This window comes from Polypterus senegalus, chromosome 15, assembly GCF_016835505.1.
Source record: "Polypterus senegalus isolate Bchr_013 chromosome 15, ASM1683550v1, whole genome shotgun sequence".
Taxonomy (NCBI): Eukaryota; Metazoa; Chordata; class Cladistia; order Polypteriformes; family Polypteridae; genus Polypterus; species Polypterus senegalus.
In genome coordinates, this window is record NC_053168.1 from 71,555,659 (window position 1) to 71,575,856 (window position 20,198).

The following is a 20,198-nucleotide window of genomic DNA, read 5'->3' on the forward strand; positions in this document are numbered from 1 at the left end:
TTATGTTATAGCCTTATTCAAAAATGTATTCAATTCATTTTTTCCTCAGAATTCTACACACAACACCCCATAATGACAACGTGAAAAAAGTTTACATGAGATTTTTGCAAATTTATTAAAAATAAAAAAATTGAGAAAGCACATGTACAGAAGTATTCACAGCCTTTGCCATGAAGCTCAAAATTGAGCTCAGGTGCATCCTGTTTCCCCCTGATCATCCTTGAGATGTTTCTGCAGCTTAATTGGAGTCCACCTATGGTAAATTCAGCTGATTGGACAGGATTTGGAAAGGCACACACCTGTCTATATAAAGGTCCCACTGTTGATAGTTCATGTCAGAGCACAAACCAAGCATGAAATCAAAGGCATTGTCTGTAGACCTCGGAGACAAGATTGTCTCTAGGCACAAATCTGGGGAAGGTTACAGAAAACATTCTGCTGCTTTGAAGGTCCCAATGAGCACAGTGGCCTGCAGAAGTTCGAAACCACCAGGACTCTTCCTAGAGCTGGCCAGCCATCTAAACTGAGCGATCGGGAGAGTAGGGCCTTAGTCAGGGAGGTGACCAAGAACCCGATGGTCACTCTGTCAGAGCTCCAGAGATCCTCTGTGGAGAGAGGAGAACCTTCCAGAAGGACAACCATCTCAGCAGCAATCCACCAATCAGGCCTGTATGGTACAGTGGCCAGACGGAAGCCACTCCTTAGTACAGGGGTCCCCAACTCCGGTCCTGGAGGGCCCCAGAGGCTGCAGGTTTTCATTTTAACCCTTTTTCTTAATTAGTGACCTGTTTTTGCTCATAATTAACTTCTTTTGAATTCATTTTAATCAACTTGCTCTCGAAGAATTAGACCTCTTATTTCTTTTTCCTTAATTAGTTGCCAAACAATAATGAGATACAAAATGAACTAAAACATGAGCAACAAAGTGTGTCCATCATACAATATCTGAAAATAAAGAAAGATGAAGGTCTCATGGATGTTGATCTGCTCAGGTCCCCAAAACATTTTAACAGTGCTCTTAGAAAAAAGAAAATGAACAATTTCAGAAATGTATGCCTTTGCATAATGAGAACAGCAACAAGCCATGGAATTGAACGGGTTTAATTAACAACAAGAACCCGGACCTAATTAAGCAACTGGTTGGTGTGAAATTGGTTGGTGTTTGAGGCCCTGACTTAGTTGGTTTTAGTTGGCTCACTCACTTCACATTTCACTTCTGTTTAAAGAAAGAAATGAAACAATTCAGAGGAACAATGAAGAAATTCAGGGGAAAAAAATCGTAAAAAAACGTCAATTGAAATTGATTCAAAAGAAGTTAATTAGCAGCAAAACCTGTGCACTAATTAAGAAAAGGGTTAGAATGAAAACCTGCAGCCACCGAGGCCCTCCAGGACTGGAGTTGGGGACCCCTGCCTTAGTAAAAGGCACATGGCAGCCCGCCTGGAGTTTGCCAAAAGGCACCTGAAGGACGCTCAGACCATGAGAAACAATTCTCTGGTCTGATGAGACAAAGATTGAACTCTTTGGTGTGAATGCCAGGCGTCACGTTTAGAGGAACCAGGCACCGCTCATCACCAGGTCAATACCATCCCTACAATGAACACCATTCAGGAATTGGGAGACTAGTCAGGATAAAGGGAAAGATGACTGCAGCAATGTACAGAGACATCCTGGATGAAAACATGCTCCAGAGCGCTCTTGATCTCAGACTGGGGCGACGGTTCATCTTTAAGCAGGACAACAACCCTAAGCACACAGCCAAGATATCAAAGGAATGGCTTCAGGACAACTCTGTGAATGTCCTTGAGTGGCCCAGCCAGAGCCCAGACTTGAATCTGATTGAACATCTCTGGAGAGATCTTAAAATGGCTGTGCACCAACGCTTCCAATCCAACCTGATGGAGCTTGAGAGGTGCTGCAAAGAGGAATGGGCGAAACTGGCCAAGGATAGGTGTGCCAAGCTTGTGGCATCATATTCAAAAAGACTTGAGGCTGTAATTGCTGCCAAAGGTGCACTGACAAAGTATTGAGCAAAGGCTGTGAATACTTATGTACATTAGATGTCTCAGTTTTTTTTATTTTTAATAAATTTGCAAAAACCTCAAGTAAACTTTTTTCACGTTGTCATTATGGGGTGTTGTGTGTAGAATTCTGAGGAAAAAATGAATTTAATCCATTTTGGAATAAGGCAGTAACGTAACAACAAAATGTGGAAAAAGTGATGCTCTGTGAATACTTTCCGGATGCACTGCACATAGCGGATCGGTCGAGCACTGGGTTAACAACGACCGCCACCAGTACTGTTAGTCAACACTGCTGGCGGAAATTTGGCTACTGTTGGCTGAAGAAGAAGCAGAGGGGGAAGATGTGTCCGGAGGCAGGAGGAATGTAAAGAGAGTGGAACTGAGGGTAGGAAATTTGAATGTTGGCAGTATGACTGGTAAGGGGAGAGAGTTAGCAGATATGATGGAGAGAAGGAAGGTTGATATATTGTGCATGCAAGAGACTAAATGGAAGGGGAGCAAGGCCAGGTGGATCGGAGGTGGATTCAAATGGTTCTATCATGGTGTGGACAGGAGGAGAAATTAGGTAGGGGTTATTCTGAAGGAACAGTATGTCAAGAGTGTTTTGGAGGTGAAAAGAGTGTCAGGCAGAGTAAGGATTATGAAGCTGGAAATTGGAGGTGTGATGATGAATGTTGTTAGTGCATATGCCCCACAAGTTGGGTGTGCAATGGATGAGAAAGAAGATTTTTGGAGTGAGTTGGATGAAGTGATGAACAGTGTACCCAAGGGACAGAAAGTGGTGACTGGAACGGATTTCAATGGACATGTTGGTGAAGGGAACTGAGGAGATGAGGAGGTGATGGGTAGGTATGGTGTCCAGGAGAGGAATGAAGGTCAGAGGATAGTGGATTTTGCCAAAAGGATGGGCATGGCTGTGGTGAATATGTATTTTAAGGAAAGGGAGGAACATGGGGTTACGTACAAGAGTGAAGGAAGATTCACACAGGTAGATTGCATCCTATGCAGAAGAGTCAATCTGAAAGAGATTATAGACTGCAAAGTGGTGGCAGGGGAAAGTGTAGTTAAGCAGCATAGAATGGTAGGATGACGCTGGAGATCAAGAAGAGGAAGAGAGTGAGGGCAGAGCCAAGGATCAACTGGTGGAAGTTGAAAAAGGAAGACTGCAAGGTTGACTTTATGGAGAAGGCGAGACAGGCACTGGGTGGTAGTGAAGAGTTACCAGACAGTTGGGAAACTACAGCAGATGTAGCAAGGGTGACAGCATGAAGGGTGCTTGGCATGACATCTAGACAAGAGGAAGGAGGAAAAGGAAATCTGGTGGTGGAATGAAGAAATACAGGAGAGTATACAGAGGAAGAGGATGGCAAAGAAGAAGTGGGATAGTAAGATGCAGAAAGTAGACAAGAGTACAAGGAGATAAGGCGCAAGGCAAAGAGAGAGGTGGCAGAGGCTAAAAAAAGGCGTATGATTGAGTTGTATGAGAGGTTGGACGCTAAGGATGGAGAAAAGGACCTGTACCAATTGGCTAGACAGAGGGACCAAGCTGGGAAAAATGTGCAGCAGGTTAGGGTAATAAAGGATAAAGATGTAAATGTACTCATAAACGAGGAGAGTGTTGAGCAGATGGAAAGAATACTTTGAGAGGCTGATGAATGAAGAGAACATAGTGAATTAAAAAGTGGAACGGATTAGCAAGGAGGAAGTAAGGACAGCTATGAAGAGGATGAAAAATGGAAAGGCCGTTGGTCCAGATGACATACCTGTGCAAGTATGGAGGTGTTTAGGAGAGATGACAGTGGAGTTTTTAACCAGATTGTTTAATGGAATCTTGGAAAGTAAGAGGACACCTGAGGAGTAGAGAAGTAGTGTACTGGTGCTGCTGATATTTAAGAATAAGGGGGGTGTGCAGGACTGTTGTAACTACAGGGGGATAAAACTGATGAGCCACAGCATGAAGTTATGGGAAAGAGTAGTGGAAGCTAGGTTAAGAAGTGAGGTGATGATTAGTGAGCAGCAGTATGGTTTCATGCCAAAAAGAGCACCATAGATGCGATGTTTGCTCTGAGGGTGTTGATGGAGAAGTACAGAGAAGACCAGAAGGTGTTGCATTGCGTCTTTGTGGACCTGGAGAAAGCATATGACAGGGTGCATCGAGAGGAGTTGTGGTATTGTATGAGGAAGTCGGGAGTGGCAAAGAAGTATGTAAAAGTTGTACTGGATATGTACGAGGGAAGTGTGACCGTGGTGTGGTCTGCGGTAGAAGTGACAGATGCATTCAAGGTGGAGGTGGGATTACATCAGGGATCCGCTTTTGCCCAGAGGGGACTGGGCGGTCTCATGGTCTGGAATCCCTACAGATTTTATTTTTTTCGCCAGCCGTCTGGAGTTTTTTAATTTGTTTTCTCTATCCCCCCTGGCCATTGGACCTTACTTATTCTATGTTAATTAATGTTGACTTATTTTGTTTTCTTATTGTGTCTTTTATTTTTCTATTCTTTATTATGTAAAGCACTTTGAGCTACTGTTTGTATGAAAATGTGCTATATAAATAAATGTTGTTGTTGGCTCTGAGCCCTTTCTTATTTGCAATGGTGATGGACAGGTTGACAGACGAGATTAGACAGGAGTTCCCGAGGAATATTGTGTTTGCTGATGACATTGTGATATGTAGCAATAGTAGGGAGCAGGTTGAGGAGACCCTGGAGAGGTGGAGATATGCTCTGGAGAGGAGAGGAGTGAAGGTCAGTAAGAAGAAGAAAGAATACATGTGTGTAAATGAGGGGGAGGTCAGTGGAATGGTGAGGATGCAACAAGTAGAGTAGGTGAAGGTGGATGAGTTTAAATACTTGGGATCAACAGTACAGAGTAATAGGGATTGGAGGAGAGAGGTGAAAAAGGAAGTGCAGGCAGGATGAAATGGGTGGAGAAGAGTATCAGGAGTAATCTGTGACAGACAGGTATCAGCAAGAGTGAAAGGGAAGGTCTACAGGACAGTAGTGAGACCAGCTATGTTATATGGGTTGGTGACAGTGGCACTGATCAGAAAGCAGAAGACAGAGCTGGAGGTGGAAGAGTTAAAGATGCTATGATTTGTACTGGGTGTGACAAGGATGGATAGGATTAGAAATGAGTACATTAGAGGGTCAGCTCAAGTTGAACGGTTGGGAGACAAAGTCAAAGAGTCGAGACTGCGTTGGTTTGGGCATGTGCAGAGGAGAGATGCTGGGTATATTGGGAGAAGGATGCTAAGGATAGAGCTGCCAGGGAAGAGAAAAACAGGAAGGCCTAAGAGAAGGTTTATGGATGTGGCGAGAGAGGACATGCAGGTGACGAGAGTAATAGAACAAGATGCAGAGGATAGAAAGATATGGAAGAAGATAAAGCAGTACACTCATTTCCACTAAAAGCTCAGTACAATCTTACAACTACAATGAATACATCATCAGCTCCCTTCACCAGGATACTATTGTAAATTCAAAACATGTTCTTTTTGCTATAAAAGAAAAACAATCTCTATCTCGAAGCCATGATACTTCCACAGTGCCAAACGGGTTGATATTCATACCCATTTAAAATAACCACAATACCCATTTATTTTTTGGCCAACACAAAAGAACACATTTTAATTAAGTATTCCAATATGCATGAATGTGTTCCTTTACAATCTCTACACACTTGCCAATAAAATATAACTCTACTAAATAATTCTAATGTAACATTAACCATTTCAAAACACCAGTATGTAGTTTAACCAGAAAACAGTTAGCTAAAAATATCTGTTAGATGCCCACCCACTCTACCAGCCTATGTCTTATAAATGTAGGCTTAAATGAATAAGCCAAATGCTGTGATAAAACAGCAAAACAGGACAAAACTAGAAATGACAGAAAAAAACTTTCCAAAAATCATGAACTATCAGAGTCATATTACACCATATGTACAACTTCTAAATATACACTAAATGAGACTAAATGCAACTTACTGAATTTTGATGGGGGCAACTCCTCGGTCAGTATCAGGTTGTTTAGCATTACTGATGTTAGTGTCCAGATGATTTTTTTCCTCTCCCTCCATACTTCCCTGTAAAGCATAAGAAAATGATAAAACAAAAACAGTATACTGTATGCATCTGTACCCAAGTTATCCCAGAGATCTGCAAGAACAAGATAATCTTGTAAGAATTTTGTTCACTGTTAAAAATTGGTATTTGCTAGTCACTTTTTATCTTAATGTGCTGCTCTCGATTTTATTTTGGTACAATATTTAGCACAAAAATAACCATTGTTTCATGAAAGTAACAAATAACCTTTACACAATCTTTCTATCCATACAAACAACCAAGGACATGCAAAGGGCAAAATTCTGATTTTTTGTTTTTTTTTGTCTGCTGCTTAGAAACATTGTGCAAAATATTTAAGTTGCCTATACTGCAATTATTTACATTTACACCTCTGCAAATTTCTTGTAGGTTTCAGCTAAAATTTTGCTTTCAGTGTTTAACCTAGCAAGTGCTTTGTAAAACAAGAACAAGAATTTTACTTTTGATATTTAGCATAAAAATACCTTACTAATTAAAGTGGCACTTTGGTACGTAACGCCACATGCCTGTATTAAAGAAAGCTTTTTTGTAAATTTCTAACAAAGCCATAATTTAAACATTGTCTCCTATTCCTACATTTAGCTTGTCATTTGGGAAACATCCAATTGTGTGTTGATTTAGCTTTTTATGACTGTGGTCTGGTACAGTAGCCAGTACAATAAAGGTTAAACAAAATTATTTTAATTCAATTATTTATATAACATCCTTAAGCCAGCTTTATCTAGTTCAGGATCAGGAAGCCTATCCTGGCTGTATTTGGCCCAACCCTGGATGGGGTGTCCATGCTTCAGGTCAGTCAGGTTAGGTACAGAACATTGCTGCACCCATCCCACAACGAAACAGCTCAGGATCCTGGTTGGCAAAGTCAAACCAGCGGTACGCAAAGATTCTTCAAAGAGACAGAGTACTGAAGGAGTCCAGTCTTTGTCTTGTGTCACTAGATAGCTCCCATGTCTCTTAACCATATAGAAAAACAGGAAGCACCAGATACTGAACATGAATGTTGCTGCTGATGAAAGTAAACCACTCTACACGTTCGATACACTCTTACACTCTCCTCAAATGAACACACTGCTGATGGCTGTGTCGAAGAGGCCATTAAAGGTCTGGATCTTTGTTTTTAATCCAGGACGCTTACAAGCCCAGATGCTCGGACTCCTTACTCAGTCTCATTAAGAGCCCCAATCAGAACCTCCATTGACTCTGTGAAGATCACAGCATTGTTGGCAAAGAGGATCTTGCGAGCTGGATCACCCTCAGGGAATTGCGCCACACGGCTCCCTAAAAAAGCTGGTAATGTGCCTCATTCAGGACTCATTGGAGATTGTCCATGTCTCACAACCATATGGCAAGACAAGTAGCACCCAGACTCTAAAGACTTGGACTTTCGTCCTTTTGCATAGATATCGGGAGCGCCACACACCCCTTTCCAGCAACCTCATGACGCCCCCATACTCTTCCAATCCGTCTACTGACTTCATAGGAAGAGTCACCGGAGACATGAATGTCACTACCGAGGTAAGTAAACCTCTCGACAACATCAACACTCTTTCTACAGACAGACACTGTAAAAAAAACTTTTTTTTTGTCTGTATTACCTTTTTTAAATAATAATAATAAAAAAAAAATAGCACAAGGTAAAGGGTATTGTGCACTGAAACATTTATTATAAATCAAGGTTTAATTACAATATATATTAGGAAGGCAGCGTGGCACCCAGCTACTGACACAGCACGACCATATGCGAGTTACTCCTTCACCAACTTCACCTCCAATGCTCAAAATAGAAAAGGAAAAAATTATGTGTCCAATTGTATCTCAGATGTTATAAGTCACCTTGGATAAAGGTGTCGGTCAAATAAGTAATAATAACAACATTACAGTAAAAAAAAAAATAAAATAAAAAAAAAATCGACTGTTACCATATAAAAAGGATTCTGTATTTTTATTATTTATATGATAAAGCTTTACTTCAGAATAATCCAAATGTAATTATTTTATTTACTATCATATAATTTTTTTGGTATTTGGTACGCCATACAGTGTTGAAGTAGAAGTTTCAAGCGTTTCATATAAAATATATCATTTAAAGTGATTCAATTTGAAATTTAGTAAGAATTTAGTTGCTATAACCTAAGTAGTTTATCTCTTACAAATGGGGCTTAAATTGTCTCTTCAATGATTTCTTAAAATGCCTAATTTGTTTGTATTTAGATAAAGAAAGTTATTGACCAGGCCAGAGGCAAAGGACCACGTAAGATGCCTCTTCAAAAACAATTCTGGGCAAAAACCTGGAATTTATAATATAAATGAAACTGTTAAAAGTATTCTTTAAACAATATCCAGTTGAAATTTATTAACTGAAACGAGCAAATCTATGTAGAGAGAGAATTCTGTAAGTCATAAGTTCAGAACTGAATTCGAGGGTCCTTATAAGTCAGGAGTCGTCTCTCCTAGACTTTTTAGTATACAGTACTCAGATATGGGGATGGATATTTGTGGAGTAAACTGCAAAACCATGATTACATTTTTAAATAATGTTCATTAATGAACCATCCACAACAAATCAAATCAATAATATATTGAACAATTATTATAAATGTAAAGTTGAATAAATCGGTCTCTGCAGCTGCATGAATAAAAGGTAAAGTATCACTTTCGGTTAACGGAAAGAACCCAAAAGTTGATAGAAATCTAACTTTTATACCGAATACTTGTATGCACTTGGTTGACCTAAGAGAAAGCGTAGCAAATGTTATCGTGTTTACATACATATATATACACATATATGTATATATATATATATATGTATATATATATACACACACACACACACACACACAGACAGACAGAGAGAGACGCACAGACAGAATTCAAAAAATTGTATTTTCGGACTCAGGGAGATCTAAAACGTCGAGATTCATCAAAATTTCTACATTGAATCTTTGGACGATTACAATACTTCCCCCTTACTCTGTACACAAAAAAGTAAAAAGCTGCATCAACAACCATTGTAATCGCTAATGGCAAGGTTGAAGAACACAATTTCACTACACACCACGCGGTTTTAATTATTTTTAAGTAGCAGGTAAAACAATTCTATGCTGGATGCTTAATTCATTACAAGAAATCGCAGTGTTACTGGCGCCTACACATACCGACAACTGCAAATATAGATAAAAATTATTCAGAACACGATTAATTATATACACAATAATATAGCTCTCTTTTCTAAATATCAGCACGTAGTTCTGCCTTGAGCATCTTAGCAGAATTAGCCATGTACAGACGTTTACCTTTGATCTACACATTCAGACACGAACATTTATAAATTTCCATGAATAAAGTTAGACCAGTCTGCTGTACAATAATACGACCAAATCACATGAAATCACTAAGGGCTAAATAAATTCGTGATATGTGTCATGATTTACTAACACCTGAAATGTAATAATGATCAATGTCATTAAACATTTTTCCAAGTAAATATTTTAAATTATTTAAATAAACCCTTCCACTAGTAAGGGAGTATATTAATAAAATCAGCTTCAAATACTGAACGCCATAAGATAGCTCTCGAACACGATTAATACATAATTTCTTTGATAAATAACACGTTACCACATAGTTCCACACGTTTCCACAATATGGAAATTACTATTCCTTAAAAATAAAAGATAAAATCGCCAACTCACAGCAAGTCCTGTTTAGAGCTATTCAACTACACGTGAGTTACTTCAGTGCAGCACTTTTATCATGCCCCTGTGTACAGAGTGCACGGTTTATTCGTTCCCACTGAATTTATACAAAGCCGTGTTACCGTTACGCATGTCATATTTCCATTTCCACATGTACACAACTTGGGTAATAAAGGCAGCTTAGAACCAGACTATATGCAATGTAAAATATAATAATAGAAAGTGTGTGACAAGACCTTGCACTAAAATAATTTCAATTTATAACAAAATATACACACACGCGCACGCGTTTATATATGGTATACTGGAACATTCTTAATATCTAAGCATTATATAACGTGAAACAAGAGTTAATATGTTTAGAAATATCCATATATTAATCTGTTTTCTCATTCTGAAACTAACTGTGTTTTTGCCTGGGAAATTTCCTAAGACGGCCTCGGTAATCGTGCTGGCTGTTAATTGGATGTATCAGAAGTAGGCTACTATGTAAGTAACTGAGTACAGTACTTTTCTGTATACAATTATTATTAATTATTATTATTATTATTCAGGGGTTAATATTATTAGTATCCTCAAGCTCCTTGCTTTAAACATGCTACATACAATTGCACACAAGTAAACATTCTTACTGCAGATCAATCCTTTCTTTTCTTGCTAACTTGGCTTTTGTTGATGGTCACTGCAAAACACAATTTTGCATGAAACTGTATTTTTTTTAATTAAAATAAATAATTAGTAGTAATAATGGGAATTTTAATTGTAACTATAATTTTAACCAATTTAATGTTGCAGCTCCTGTGAAAGTGGTAGCTTCAGTCACATATGAATGTAATGCTTTGATCTGTAATCTTGTACCACTACAAAGGTTTGGGTGTTTAAAATCAATATACACTGAGTTGTGGTTTCCTTTAACTTTTTAAGTACACCATTGATGTCTGAGCATTTATGCGTCTCATGTAATGAACTGAATGTTGAGCCAGTTGGTCTGTCATTTTCTAACCCACTTAGTCCTGAACTGGCTTGTGGGGCGGTGCTGGTGCCTATCCCAGCTATCATAGGGCGCAAGGCAGGAACAAATCCTCGAGAGGGCACCAGTCCAACACAGAGGGAACACACGCACTGCCCATCTGCACACCAGGACCAATTTAGTATTTCCAGTATATTTGTGGGAGGAAACCGGAGACCCAGAGAAAAACTTATGCAGGCATGGGGAGAACATGCAAGCTCCACGCAGGGAGGACCTGGGATGCGAACGCTGGTCTCCTTATTGCAAGGCAGCAGTGCTACCACTGTACCACCATGCCACCACTGAATGTTAAGCATTGTACAGAAAAGAACAGAAGAAAAGAAAAAAAATCATGAACTATATACAATATCCACCTCCTGTATGTTCTATCCATGGGGGAACCCTTTAGTGGCCTGTGCAAGTTCTTAAACTGATTAAAGCATGCCATTGCACCACCAAGTCGCCCTTGCGAACCCCATGTTCTTTGAAGTTTATGTATATACAGTAAGAGAGCTTGGTAGTCCAGTCTGGCTTGAATTTGTATGTATTTTATAGTACTTTATGAGGAGTAAGAAGAAGCTGACGGAATACAGAGTACCGTGTGTATCCACTTGCTAAACACGTCTTCTTCGTGGTTTCTCCAACTTTTCTTTCATATACTTCATATCTCATTTTCCATGCAGCTTGCCACCTGTGCAGGGCATCTGTCCTTTTTCAATTACCTCAGCCCCATTTCTTTGTGCAGTTATAGCCACAACTTGCTCAGTCTGCTTGCAACATTCATTTGCAGGAACTGCACACCCGATTTCTCCATGCAATCACAGCTGAAGCAAAAAAAGGATGCACTTTTTTACATTGAATAACCCACTTATGCAGCTTTATACAGCTTTATATTGAGAAATAAAAACAATAAACCTCACCGCATGTCACTAATAATTAGCTGTTTGGAAAACAAATATAAGAGGTATTGCAGTCTATATTAAATATAATATCACACTTTGAATATCTTGCTATGTTCATGCCATAAATCAGCTAAAGCTGTTCTGACAGCAAGCAAAACCAAATTGCTATAAAGTAAAAGTGAACATCTTTTTAATTTAATATAAAATGTTATTAAATTCAATAATCATGGTGGCTTACTATTAACTTTTGAAAGTTCATCAAAAGCATAGGCAGACATTTACTTTTAGATGCCTACCTCTTAGTAACAAATAGTTAACTAATATTAACTGAACTTCTCTGTATTTTTATCATTTTTTCTAATGTCACTAAAATGCCATTTAGATAAACAGTTTGCAATGTATTTTACATACAATTGCTTTTTGAGCAAGACTGGGACCATTTAGTAAATTTTAATGCTAAACAAAATTACAAAAGCACTAATAATCAAAACTTTTGTATTTTCAAAATGTGCCAGAATTAGATTTTCAACCAGGCTGGATTACTGATTTATGCCTTGTGCTGCTGATATAAGCTCCACCTTCTTCTGACCCTATAAAAGAAAAATGTGTTCACTAAATGGATAAATGAATAAAAATGTATAAAATAAATAAGACACTACAAAACTTAAATGTAAAGGAGGCACAAACATCCATTAGCACAATTCTGATGGGTGGAATCAGAGTAAATTAGAATATGACATTACAGCCAGCCAAAACAGTTGCTAGAAATTTGTCTTGGTGTTACATCCATACACACTATACAAAACATGACAACATCACAAATTATATATATGAGGTAGCAGTAATGAAAAATATATTACACAAAACACAAATATTTAAAACAATACAATGAAGCAGAATTTCACTCATGCCCAGTAATATCAAGTAAGTCTTCATAATATAAACAAAAAATAAACACATAATTTAGATAAGATGGAGGAGTTTAGAAATTAGCAAAACACAGATGAATCAGAGACTGTGTTCAACTATAATGCCTATAGTAGGCAAGAGACAATTTCTTTGTCTAGTACTTCTTACCTTAGGTGAAAGGTAACATTTCCTCAGTGATAATAACTGAAAAATTGTTACTTGGGTGAGTGTAGTCTTTGATTATATTTCCAGCACATTTCCTGACCCATACAGTATAGGACATCAATGGAGTCCAGTTTCAGGCCTACAATCTTTTCTCCAAGTAACATGCTGCAGTTGATGTTTCGAGTGAGCAAATGATTTACCATACCAAATTGTTAAGGAGTATGTGAAGAGGCTTTCAACAACAGTTATATAAAACTCTACCAGCACTGACTGGAACAGATTTAACTTTTTTAAGTTAATGGACTAAAAACATCCACCATTTTTGATTTTTTGTTTTGCTAAAAGCAGTTGTATTTTCATCCCACTTCAGATTATGGATGATAGTTGTGCCAAGAAATGTAAATAACCTCAAGCTGTTGACAGTGTTCACCATCTTCTTCTTATCTTATATATATTATATATATATAAATAAAAATGTAAATGTTCGTTTGTTCAAAATCTTAAATCTCCAAAAGTTATAAATGTTCGTTTGTTCAAAATCTTAAATCTCCGAAAGTTCTTCATCGATTGCTCTGAAATTTTGACACAACGTTGCATTTAGGTACGAGTGTGTTGTTATATACCCACTATTATATAGATGTCACATGTCACACCTGTGACAGATAAAAACATGCTTTTTTGAAAAACAGTGCCATCTGTTGGACGTACACACAATCGCCGGTAGATAGGCATGACATCACAGCACGTGTTTTCAGACAGAAGCTGAAATCGCGAGAAGGGTCTGGCTGCAGGTCACAGACTTGGCCTTCCACACCAAAATTACATTACAGTATTACATATTATTTTTGTCTTGATTTCCACAGTCACATTTCTACATAAAGGCGGAGAATATAAAAACAACTTTAATTACATTGATTAAATATCCAAATGAATCCAAGTGCCCTCTTTGTAAAAAGCAAAGAGACTGCAGCATCCTGCTGCCTGCCCAGAGTCATGAAGGCCACATTGTCAAGTAAGCAGGTAGTGTATGTATGCCAGGAGTGTGTGTTTGCAAACAATACTGACGTTTAAATTGTTAACAGTTTACTGTATGTCAGTATTTAATATTTTTGTTTGATTAATTTTTTTTACCCCTTGTATTAGGGCCTTCCTAGTTTGTGCTTGGTGTGTGTGTGCGCCCTGCGGTGGGCTGGCGTCCTGCCCAGGGTTTGTTTCCTGCCTTGAGCCCTGTGTTGGCTGACCCTATAGTTAGGATATAGCGGGTTGGATAATGGATGGATGGATGGATGTATTAGGGCCTTCCAAGTCAAATGAATAGCCATTACTGTGAAATTTCCATGTTGATGGTATGACCATTTCATATTGTAACTATCATTTTTTGTATGTCTGTATTTAATGTTGTGTCCAGGTTTCCAAAGGACCATTTTGTGGTGTCTCTGTATATAATCCGCAAGGCCCCCTTCAATTTTAATGAGGTGTGTCTCAACTTTAGTCCTCTCTTCTTTCATTGTAGTATTTGTATAGGGAGGATTATATCTGGTTGCTGGTTCCCATTTTTGTCACCTTCTACAATTTGTATTAGATATTTGTGTTATGTTTAATTTATTATATTTGATTTTTTTTTTTAATTGCAGCATACTGTCCATAGTGGTTTTGAAGTTCCAGAAACGCCTACCTTTCAAAATCCAGATATTTTAAATGTATGTTTATAATGGTTTGCATAAATATTTTTGTAACATTAAACTCCTTTTAACAACGTGACTCTGCTCAGTTCTCTTTAGAATGACATGCCAGCTTTGAGGAAGTGGTGTAGAATGTTACTTGAGAACTCCAGCACCAAGGGGTAAATGAAATTTAAATTTCCTTTAATAACTTTTATTCACTTCTGCGGTAATGTGGCAAATAAACTTAGCCATATTGTGAATCAAAGACAAATAGTCAAAATGTTTACCATTATAAACTTAGTGCTTCTTTTTGAAATCACTGAAGTAACTGCTCACATCGTACTGAGCGAGCAAACGCCCTTCTAAATGAAGGCCAAGAACCAAACAAATAATTAGAAGGTACAGAAATAACGGACAGCCAGGACAGGGTCATTTATTGTGCTTATTCTTTTGGTTCTTTTTTAACATTTCCTTAGGTAAATATTATTTTCTCTGTTTTCAGGTTTAGACTTTGTCTTCTAATTAATGGCTCAATAGAGTAAAGACTTGGCACTACATCTGAAATAAAAAAAAAAAATGTCTTGCTATTCTGTTCCATAGAACTGCATGTTGCAGGTTTCAGGTCTTTACTTTTAGAAGAAACATCAGCCACCCTTCTCCAACATCCAGCACAGGGCACTGATGAGCAGGCACAGACACCTCATTTTATAAACTTCCATAAGAAAGATGAATTACATGTTGTTGATGCTGGCTTACAATGCCTATGGTATAGTGAATCTAATGTATAAAAAGACTTCATGCTTGTCTCAGATGCCGACTGTTAATCATTAACTAGTAGGAGTCAAAGCCCAAAAGACTAAAAGCCTGTTTTATATCTTCTGACAAACTGGAGTGCTAGTACAACTCTTAATGGCCTTAAAACATTTGAAATGCATTACGTGCTGGGTTAATAATAGTGTGGTAATGGTAAGAAACATTGCAGACTTGTAGAATCTGTGAACGAAAGCAGTATTGTTAATAATGTATAACAAATTAAATATACTGTACATTATTTTTTTTTACTTTCCTTACATTTCTTGTAAATGTGGAGGAAAAGGCTATAAACTTTATGATGAACATTTAAAGAAATTTCTTTCTTTTTTTTTTTTTAAATAAAACGTATTACAGAAACACATAATCCTTCAGCATTTTACTGAGGCAGAGAAGTAGTGTGCTGAGAACATTTCTGTGTTCAGGGGCACATCTCACTCCCTTCATTACTGTCAATGGACAAAGACGACATTGAGGAGGCCCTTTAGAAATTTGATTTGCTATCTGAATTTCCAGAAGAAGACGAGAGGGAATATGTCCTTAGACGCTTCATCATCCTTTATTTCACATATGGAAGACATGCATCTGTTTTTAGATAATGTGAGAGGAAAAAGGAAAATGACTGCTTTGTCAGAAAATGTAACCAACATACATGTCCCTCATTGTTCATTTACAACCTACAATTCTTGTTGTATATTTTATATATTCTTTAACTTTTTTGTAATAAACGTTGCAAACCAACTTCATCTTTACAGTCGTAAAGTTGTGGAATAGTTGTAGGTGTCGTAACAGGGCCTGACCAACACCTGCAATAGTCCAAATGAGATGTTGTAAAAGCTTGGATGGCCTTTTCAAGATCACTGAAAGAAAGGAAAGCCTTTACCTTAAAATCTCAGCTGGAAAAGCTTCATTTAACCTCACAATTTATCTGTTTGTCGAGTTTGAATGAGCTGTCGCAGATCATACCTGGGCTAACTGAAGCTTTATGATACGTACAGTGGGATGCAAAAGTTTGGGCAACCTTGTTAATAGTCATTATTTTCCTGTATAAATCGTTGGGTGTTATGATAAAAAGTGTCAGTTAAATATATCATATAGGAGACACACACAGCGATATTTGAGAAGTGAAATGAAGTTTATTGGATTTACCGAAAGTGTGCAATAATTGTTCAAACAAAATCAGGCAGGTGCATAAATTTGAGCACCACAAAAAAGAAATGAAATCAATATTTAGTAGATCCGCCTTTTGCAGAAATTACAGCCTCTAAACGCTTCCTGTAGGTTCCAATGAGAGTCTGGATTGTGGTTGAAGGTATTTTGGACCATTCCTCTTTACAAAACATCTCTAGTTCATTCAGGTTTGATGGCTTCCGAGCATGGACAGCTCTCTTTAACTCACACCACAGATTTTCAATTATATTCCGGTCTGGGGACAGAGATGGCCATTCCAGAACGTTGTACTTGTTCCCCTGCATGAATGCCTTAGTGGATTTTGAGCAGTGTTTCGGGTCGTTGTCTTGATGAAAGATCCAGCCCTAGCGCAGCTTCAGCTTTGTCACTGATTCCTGGACATTGGTCTCCAGAATCTGCTGATACTGAGTGGAATCCATGCGTCCCTCAACTTTGACAAGATTCCCAGTCCCTGCACTGGCCAAACAGCCCCACAGCATGATGGAACCACCACCATATTTTACTGTAGGTAGCAGGTGTTTTTCTTGAAATGCTGTGTTCTTTTTCCTCCATGCATAACGCCCCTTGTTATGCCCAAATATCTCAATTTTAGTTTCATCAGTCCACAGCACCTTATTCCAAAATGAAGCTGGCTTGTCCAAATGTGCTTGAGCATACCTCAAGCAGCTCTGTTTGTGCTGTGGGCCGAGAAAAGGCTTCCTCTGCATCACTCTCGCATACAGCATCTCCTTGTGTAAAGTGCGCCGAATGGTTGAACGATGCACAGTGACTCCATCTGCTACAAGATGATGTTGTAGGTCTTTGGTGCTGGTCTGTGGGTTGACTCTGACTGTTCTCACCATTTGTCGTTTCTGTCTATCCAAAATTTAATATTTCTGTATCCTTCCCCTAAACCATGATGGTGAACAATCTTTGTCTTCAGATAATTTGAGAGTTGTTTTGTGACCCCCATGTTGCTACTCTTCAGAGAAAATTAAAGGAGGAGGGCAACTTACAATTGACCCCCTTAAATACTCTTTCTCATTATAGGATTCACCTGTGTATGTAGGTCAGGGGTCACTGAGCTTACCAAGCCAATTTGAGTTCCAATAATTAGTTCTAAAAGTTTAGGAAACAATAAAATGACAACGGTGCCCAAATTTATGCACCTGCCTGATTTTGTTTGAACAATTATTGCACACTTTCTGTAAATCCAATAAACTTCATTTCACTTCTCAAATATCACTGTGTATGTCTCCTATATGATATATTTAACTGACATTTTTTATCATAACAACCAACGATTTATACAGGAAAATAATGACTATTAACAAGGTTGCCCAAACTTTTGCATCCCACTGTATATGGCAAGGGATCCAAGAGCAACATCAGAAACACTCAAACTTTCTTAACTTTTGGAAACCACGATCACAGTTTTATTATCATTTAGTTTAAGAAGATGCATTGCCATCCAGGTTTTTATATCATTCAAGCACGCATGGAGGGTCTGTATTTTCTCACTTTGATTTTAGTGGCAAATATATTTAGGTGTCATCAGTATAGAGAAGCCATACTTGTTAACAATGGAGCCTAAAGGTAACATGCCTACCAAAAACAGAACTGGTCCAAGGATGGAACAGCACAAGTAAGAGTAGCTACAGAGGACGAGAACTCACCCAAATGAATAGAAATTCTCCTGTTTCTTAGATAAGATTTAAACCATTTCAGGGCATTACCTTGGATGCCTACATACTGTTCAAGGCGGAATATAAGAGTCATAAGATCCACAGCATCAAAAGCTGAGGTAAGATCTAGCAGTACAAGAATTGCAGAATCTCCAGCATTAGTAATTGGGAAGAGGTCACTGTTAACCTTTAACAAGGATGTTTCAGTGCTGCAAGAACATCTGTATCTGGATTGGAATTTTTCCAGAATACTATTTTCATCTAGAAATGTTTGAGTTAGGACAACTTTTTCTAAGACTTTAGATAAAAAGGCAGTTTACAAATTGGCCTGAAACACACACATTAGAGGATCCTTATTTTGTTTTTTATAATACGTCTCTGCACCACAACGTGTTTCAAGGCAGCAAGAACACAACCAGAAATCAAGCTAAGATTTATTAAGGTAACAATACTTGGTCTGACAGAATCAAAAAACCCTTAACTAATCAAGAGGGGACACTGCTGTCCAGGGGGCAATTTGTAGGATTCAGGTGTTGCACCAAATCAGACAACAGAGACGATGACACACACAGGCACAAAGTGGTCAAAGACAGCTGAACACATTATGGGAAGAGATGAATCCTTAGCAAGCAGTGAAACTGATGACCTAATAACGGTAATCTTATTTACAAAAAAGTATATCTCCGTTTGGAGAGTAAGTTGGGGTATGCAACAAATGACAAATTCCTAATACAAGAAATGGTATAAGGTGATTAAAGGATTTAAAATCACTAAAAAATGGACTTGTAATTATTGCATCGACCCAAACAAAACATTTTTAAAGTTAAGTTTAAAATCTGTTAGTTCAGTTCCAAAATAAATAAAAAAGATGGTTTATGGAAGTACAACTTTCAATAATGCTAATTTTTACATTTCTTTAGAAAAACAAACGATATAATATCTATTCAGCAATTTAAGAGATTTGCTTCTCTTAAATTTATCAACATTATAGCAGCAGCGTAGAACAAAATTACGAAAACACAATTCAAGACAGACAATGGAAATGAAGGTACCCATGAACTACTGTATATAGTAAGCTGGATCATTTAAAAAAATGTTCATTACAAACAATTTCAAAAGTTTCTTTTACTGAGAACTCGAAAGTTTAGACCTTCATTTTCATGCCTGTTGATTGTTATGTTGTGTTATTGATCAGCATTTATTTTGTAACATTATAAATTAATGTCATTAACGGAATTTTCCTTTATTGAACGAGGTTCCACAAATAATGTCAGACATGCCATCTAGTACAAAAGTACCATAAAAATAACTTCAAATATTTTGAATGATAGAATTCACTATAATAGCAGTTAGAGCAATCACATTCATATTTAGTAAGGTGTTTCCTTAATCTAAAAATATGTTATGCTCTCTTTCTTTTAACTATATCGAATCCTGACTCAGAAATTATAAACCTGTTTTTGTTTCTAAAAGTAAATACGAGAATAATACCATAAAGAGAAACTCGTGATTGCAGTAAGTCATATTAATATCGTCATTTAGGGTTACAGGGTAAATCAATGTTACTAGTTTTTCATCGAAAGCAATGCGACAGAGGACGGACGCGAATGCTGTGGGCGTGGTGTGGAAGGCTGGAGGCGCGGAAGGCCAGGGGCGTGGAAGGCCGAGTCTGCGACCTGCAACCGGATACAATTGGAAATCACTGATGGATTTCATGGTAAAACATGAAGTCTTTGGGTCTGTGTGTTGCTGGATGTACTCAGTGGAATGGCAAAAGAGAGGATTGCCACACGCACATATACTAATCTGGCTCTATAACAAAATCACTTCAAACGAAATCGATGATGTAATATGCGCTGAAATATGAGTTAACTCCGTTAAATCGATCAAATACATTTGTAAGTATGTGAATAAAGGCAGCGACATGGCAGTTTTTGGCGTGCAACCAGAAAGAAGTGATAGGAATGTGGTCATACATATCGATGAAATCGCACAGTATCGGGCTGGAAGATACATAAGCACCAATGAAGCTGTATGGCGAATTATTTCATTTCCCATAC

General features: G+C 37.9%; 1 protein-coding gene across 1 annotated transcript in view; it reads right to left on the reverse strand.

The window, feature by feature from the left end:
• Positions 1-9,894, reverse strand: part of dus3l (dihydrouridine synthase 3-like (S. cerevisiae)) — a 67,507-nt gene extending 57,613 nt beyond the window's left edge. Inside the window, exons 1-2 of the mRNA XM_039737408.1 lie at positions 9,822-9,894; positions 6,010-6,107 (exon numbers count right to left, since the gene is read on the reverse strand). Coding sequence (XP_039593342.1) covers positions 6,010-6,101 — 92 coding nt within the window. The 5' untranslated portion in view covers positions 6,102-6,107; positions 9,822-9,894. The remainder of the gene's footprint in view (positions 1-6,009; positions 6,108-9,821) is intronic.
• Positions 9,895-20,198: the final 10,304 nt, after the last annotated feature.